The sequence below is a fragment of the Cynoglossus semilaevis genome, chromosome 8 (genome assembly GCF_000523025.1).
Source record: "Cynoglossus semilaevis isolate Cse_v1.0 chromosome 8, Cse_v1.0, whole genome shotgun sequence".
Taxonomy (NCBI): domain Eukaryota; kingdom Metazoa; phylum Chordata; class Actinopteri; order Pleuronectiformes; family Cynoglossidae; genus Cynoglossus; species Cynoglossus semilaevis.
Window position 1 is genome coordinate 10111137 of NC_024314.1, and position 6485 is coordinate 10117621.

The 6485-nt window shown below is 37.2% G+C and overlaps 1 protein-coding gene across 1 annotated transcript; it reads left to right on the top strand.

Annotated features, from left to right (window-relative positions):
* Positions 1-6: 6 nt before the first annotated feature.
* Positions 7-5751, top strand: LOC107988905 (uncharacterized). Its single transcript, XM_017034783.2, has 5 exons — positions 7-51; positions 985-1374; positions 1885-2000; positions 3203-3309; positions 3443-5751. Exons 2-5 carry the CDS (start codon positions 1147-1149, stop codon positions 4390-4392), a joined length of 1401 nt encoding a protein of 466 aa, XP_016890272.1. The 5' UTR covers positions 7-51; positions 985-1146; the 3' UTR covers positions 4393-5751.
* Positions 5752-6485: the final 734 nt, after the last annotated feature.

Here is a 6485-nt window from a genome sequence, read left to right on the forward strand (position 1 = left end):
CCCTTACCAACTGTCTATGCCAAGGGTCGAGCTTCTGAAACCGAAGAGAAGGTATAATTCTCGTTATTGCAAATATTTATGACTCTCACAACTAACCCATAACGACACACGTAAAATTCCACGTTGCAGCAAACATTCTTCAAACTCTGTTCCTTAGCGCGGATGAATACACTTTAGTCCGTCTTACAACATTACCTGAAAATTGTTTCCAAATATAATTTATGTTGAGGTTGGTAAATAGAGACAATGTACCACTTCCGCCTTTTTTCTTTCCCGCTCTGCTTTCTTGCTCGTCTTCTTCGTCATACTGTCCTCTACTGGGCTGCATGAACTGACAGCGATATCTACTGGCAAAACTGTTGTAATTGCAGTTCATTGTTAACTTTACACAACAAATATATATAAATACTTTTTCACCAGTTAAAGAAGGTGTATAAACATTTTGCTCGCATTACGTCCGCCTTTTTTCTTTCCCGCTCTGCTTTCTTTTTTTTTATAAATGCTCGTCATCTTCGTCATACTGTCCTCTGCTGGGCTGCATGAACTGGCAGCGATATCTACTGGCAAAACTGTTGTAATTGCAGTTCATTGTTAACTTTACACAACAAATATATATAAAAATACTTTTTCGCCAGTTAAAGAAGGTGTATAAACATAGTTTTATACAGTTTTATACACAGTTTTGTCCATAGGACTATAGTAATTTAACATAAAAAAACACTCTTAAAATATATACAGTCAATAAGGTGTGTACTGCAAGTTTCACACTGATATTTCCGTTCTGTCCAAAAAAGTACAGTACATCCTCTACAGCAAAACACACACAGAGTTCATAGAACTGAAGAAGCCTCTTGGATGAGAGGTGAAATGTCTTTTAAAAAAAAAACCTACCCATGTCCAGTTGCCTTCGATGTAACTATTTTTGGATATAAGTAATTGATTTCATTGACGATACTTCACCTAATTTTTTTTCTTTTTTCTCAGGAACCATTTCCTTTAAGAGTGACCCGTGTTGTAACATCTGTGCTGCCATCCTCTCTTGTGGCCCAGCGTGTGTCTGTTGAGGACCCTCCAGTGGAGCTTGACAATCTACTATCTGAAAAGATCTCACCTGAGACACAGCGAAGATCATCTGAGCACCCACAAATGTGCCCGACGGGAGGAAGCCCTGTTAAAAGCCACACCTTGATAGAAGCGAACTGGAATCGGCCCATTAAAAAAAAGGGCAGACAACAGTGTGGTGGTGTGCTAAGGTCTTCCAAGAAAGAGATAAATAAGCAAAGCACGAGCAGAGCAGATACCACCGAGATTTTCAGGAATCAAGCTCAGGATCCAACAGGTTTAGGAAATGGGGGCATGAGCCTGGACAAAATGGTAAGCAAACGATAAAGTACTAATAAAACTAACACAAAATAGCAGAGAGAGAACCAAATTTGATTCCCTAGTACTGTGCCACTGCACATTATTGTACCATTAGAAGTCATCTGGGATATTGTGGAAAAAAAAAATTTTTTTCCACTTAGAAATAGAAGAATTAAATACCCTTCCACTAGGTGGCAGTAGATGGGTGTTAAAACGATATGAAGATTCTCAGCTGTTAAAGAAGTTCTTTGCGTCCGTCTGTCGTTAATTCCTGAGGGTACATCAACAGTGTATTTAACTAAACAGGCACAGGTATCACAGTTGTGATTAAAACTAGATAATTACAATTAATTACATTTGTTATTGAGACACTTTTGTTTGATGGGAACACAGCTAGACCCACCATGTGTTTTATCTTAATATTTGGACACATTTAAACTTTTTAGCCCATGAATTAGGTTTCACACCATTTGTTGTTTTACAGCAGTTTTACCTTGTGTTCTAATGTGAATATTCAAACAGGAGGAGGAACAATCTTTGGCCTTTCTGACATCAAACATAGAACTGGAACTGACTCCTGAGAAGAGAAATGCCAAACTAAGAAGAGTGGAACGAATACGTAAAAGATTCTTACAAAGGTTAGTAAAAAAAAACAAAAAAAACAACTTAGGAGTATTATCGTTGTTATCATTGTTTGTTTGTTAGTATGAGGAATTCTTGCCAATGGCGTGATGAATTTTAACCTAGTTTTGTACACTGTTTGGGGCATTTTGCAGCGATGCCTTTTTGCGCATGCACAAAAGAGGCGTCCTTCAAATTGGGCAGCGGATGTCATTATGTCTTAATCATCAACAACTAATCTTTGAGAATACGTAAGCTAATGTGTAAGCTAATGCTAACGTGGTACGTAGAGATCTTACTGTTTGTCATCATGGTCAACAACTAGTGTCAGAAATAGTAAGGTGATTTGTAAGCTAATGCTAGCATGTTATGTAGAGAATCTATGTCACGATGGTCAACAACTAATGTCAGAATGTGTAAGCTAATGTTAGAATCTTAAATGACCAATAACAAACTGTAAAAGTAAGCAAAAATAATTGTTAATTTGTTTGACAACTAAAATTAGCGCAATGCCTCAGAAGGCTTTACAGGATTATTTATTTTACAAAATGTCTCAAACTTACGGGGTTTGGGGAATTATTATTTAGTTTAGTGGAATTCCGAGTGGTAAAAGACTACAAGTACAGTGTCAACAGATGGAAATGACTACCGTACACACTCGTGCATTAGCCGATTTGTCTATAAGCCGACCCGCTGAAAATTGACCCTAAAATGGTGATTTTTACAAAAAGCCGACAATAATTTTTTCATTTTTTGCTATGATAAAATTTCTTACTCCCGCTATGTGCATCAACCGCGAAAGCCGACAATATTTTTTTTCATTTTTTGCTATGATAAAATGTCTTACTCCCGCTATGTGCATCAACCGCGAATTAGAAAATGATCTCAGTAAACACTGTTTACGTTAAAACTGCAAAGAATTCGCTAACGTTTGTTGCGAAATTCAGAATAGACGTGATTTTTTTTGCATTACTGTATATCAGTGGTACTGTTGAAATATTTATTAAATAACAGTTGTAGATTGTGTGTAATGATAGTTTTGATCATACTTTCAACTTGTTTATTATCGGTGTTTACTATTGGTGGTTTTTATGCACATATAAGTCGACCCCCCGATTTGATCTTTATTTTTTGGTGTTTTAAATTCGGCTTATATGAATGAGAATGTATGGTAACTACCTACTGTATCTAATTATCTATTTACCTACCTATCTATTAGTACAGGCAGAGGGAATTTTACAACCTGCAGACACGTTTCCCTGGAAGGAGAGCCGAAAGTTGACCACACCCTTCCCCACACAACTGGAAAGGCCAAAGTAGAATTTGGTAAACACAGATTTCTCAACCCCAAATCAGATTCTTATAAATACTGTAGTTTTTGGTATTGTGAAATTAAAAAAAAAAAAAAATAGACCAGATGTTCTCTATTGCTTAATAAAACCATTTCTCATGTTTTCAGAAGATGAAAGTGAACAATCCAACAGTGCCTTTGAAAACAGCGAAAAGGGGACAAGAACCTGCGCACAACCGACACTTTATGAGGGAACATCTCAGCGTAACGATGACAGAGATGGGCCTGTGAAAATGACCAAGGAATTCAAATATCCATCTTCACCGCATCGGATTTCTTCCATAACGGTCTACCAAAAAGATGGAGGCAGTGGATTTCTGCATGTTGAGGCTAAAGAAAAAAGTCCCAAAGAAGATGAAAATCCCTCGCTCTCTTCAGATTTGAAGGCCAAGTGGTTCCTCTCCACCAACCGTTGGCAGGATGCCATACCTCTGCTGACAGATGACCTGGGGTCATTGTGTAATGATGAAAACGCCGATGTGAAGCAACGGCCAGCATACTCAGATTCCAGTGAACTTTCAAACTTTTCAGCAGTGCATGAAAGCTTGGAGAAAATGAGAGCGAATCATTCACTCTTCTACAAAATTGCCTGTGACATCAGTATTTCAGACTCGGATATTACGAAATCCGATGGGAACTCCAACGGCCAGATGTGTTGTACGCCGCAAGAGGAAGAAGAACTTTTGATCACAGAATCTGACAACGCGACATGTAACACTGAGAGTTCAACGCAGCGGTCAGTGTCGCCCCGTGTGAACAATAATAGCAACAGTGAAACATGGAACAAAGATCACTCAAAACAAAACAGCCAGATGGAAGTGAACGGGGCTAACCTTGGAGGGGATGCCGATGATTCTGTGCAGGTGACAGAGGAGGACCAGAAGAGATCAGACTCGGAGAAGGAATCAAACAGTTTTAGTGAGAGTGCAGTGAGTACAGTTTACGAACAGGGTACTAATAGCAGCATTTTCGCCACATCCATTCATGGCGGGAAAAGTGTGATCCGGAGGGATTCTTTTGGAAAAGCACGAGTAACTGTATTAAGGACCAGTCTGTAGAAGTACAAACTGCTCCAAGGACTCGGAATCCTTAGGGAAAACAATAAGGTTACCAAGGATGGCTCAATCCAATACTTTCAGGATCGATCGATTACAGGATTAAAAAAGAAAACAAATATAGCCAATTTGATTTGATACCGAAGCCAAAATACTCAATTTAGCTTGGACGTGCAGTAAACAGGGACACTATCACTATCTCAGCAACGGCAGCCCAAGAGGAAACAAATAGGGTAATAGATTTACATTGGTATTGGCAGATACACCAAGTTTTGTACATGAAAGTTGTATTAAGCCATCCCTAATGATTTAATAGCAATGTATTTTCTGGACTATCGAGCGCACCTGAGTATAAGTTGCACCCACTAAATTTAAAAAAGAAAAAAAAATAATTGTACATATATAGGCACCAGAAAAGTCATTGATCGCTAGCGGTACAAACTTTACGTTAGTTGGTAAAAATCCATACATTTGTTGCATCATTGTTTAAGCCGCAGGGTTCAAAGCATGTTAAAAAAAAAGTAGCGGCTCATAGCTTGGAAATTACGGTAACCATGTTAATCCCATATTAATCATCTAAATATTGCTGAGTGACTGGACCTTAAGTAGAAAAGGTGAATTGAATTCATAAATTAACAGAAAAATAGTGAGTGAGTGAGTGTTTCCATTATTCGCTTAAAATGTATTAAACCCCCAAGTTTGAATTAAACAAAAAAAAAACGCACCATCTCTGTTCTGTTGATGTTGTGATGTACATTCTTGGTGCAGAACAGAGAATTTTGAATTTGTAATTGGTGTCTTATGTTGACATTCATATGGAACTAATGTACAATACAGATATTTTTATGTGCCGCATTTTATTTAAACTTAAAAAAACTAAAATTGATATTCATGAAAGTGAAAGAATATAGTTGTTTTAGATCAATCATCATCATCATCATGAAAAGAACAATAAGGAGTAGAAAATATATTTTATCAGTCATTTTCTTTATCAATTACTAGACGTTTTAGGTGACCCCGCATGGGGTCGTGACCCGCATACCACATTATGCAGCTAATGTCATATATGTGCAAATGGGGAGGAAAGAAACATTTCTGAAGTAGAGAGCGGCAAGTGAAATAAGAAAATTAACATTGATTGCTTATGGAAATACAAGACTGCTGTTGTTTTTGTGATTAAAAATGATGATCCTCCTGTGTGAAACTCATTCTAACACCAACCTCACACATGTGAGACATACTGTGTATTTTAATATGATATTTTCCTTAATTTTAATAAAACATTGATAAACATTTGCACTGTAAACCTCAATATTGAAATATCAAAGTATTCGCCTCGCTCAGATATTTTCCCCCCAAAGTAAAAAGGTGTAGGTTCTCAGTCATCCAGGTCATCTTATCCAAAAATAGTTCAATATCAAGGGCAACTGGACAGAGTAGGTTTCTTGAAGAAGTTTCACCTCTTATCCAGGAGGCTTCTTCAGTTCTGAACCGAACAGAAGTGAAGAAGCCTCTTGGATGAGAGGTTTAGTATTCGAAGCTTTTCAACACGGTAGTCTTTGGTGACATCTGGTGGCCAAAATCAACTTTCAGCAAAATTTCACAAAATAACGTGAAAGTTATCACGAAATAACTACGCTTCCGTAATTTAATCACGTGATACGAGGCTTTTTTTTTCTCAGTGTGGCAGCAATACGCTTCCGTAATTTAATCAATTAATAAATCAATAATAAAAAAAAAATCAAATTATAATTTGGGATTAATTGTAGGGGGTAAAGATTACTTGGGTAGTTAACCTTTCACAATTTTATCCTTGTACGACAAGGGGGAAAATGACACAAGATTAAAAATTAGATATTGGCATATTTGTTATATATACTGTAATTAGATATATTAGATTATTAGATATGAGTTGATTGATTAGATAGCGGTTCTAGCCCAGGCATGAGCAAACTAAGGCCTGGGGGCTGGACGCGGCCCATTCAGCTTTTTAATCCGCGCACCAAACTTTTCCAAATTATATAATTTACTTATATTATCATTATACTTCTGCCTTTTCTTTGCAATACCCACATTGTACCAACAGATGGTGTAAT

Bases quoted from the DNA above. Each gene is read 5' to 3' on its own strand.
- LOC107988905 (XM_017034783.2), top strand. From the start codon at position 1,147: ATGTGCCCGACGGGAGGAAGCCCTGTTAAAAGCCACACCTTGATAGAA. The intron at 1,375-1,884 runs GTAAGCAAACGA...ATATTCAAACAG, and splicing joins GCATGAGCCTGGACAAAATG to GAGGAGGAACAATCTTTGGC. The intron at 3,310-3,442 runs GTAAACACAGAT...TCATGTTTTCAG, and splicing joins AAAGGCCAAAGTAGAATTTG to AAGATGAAAGTGAACAATCC.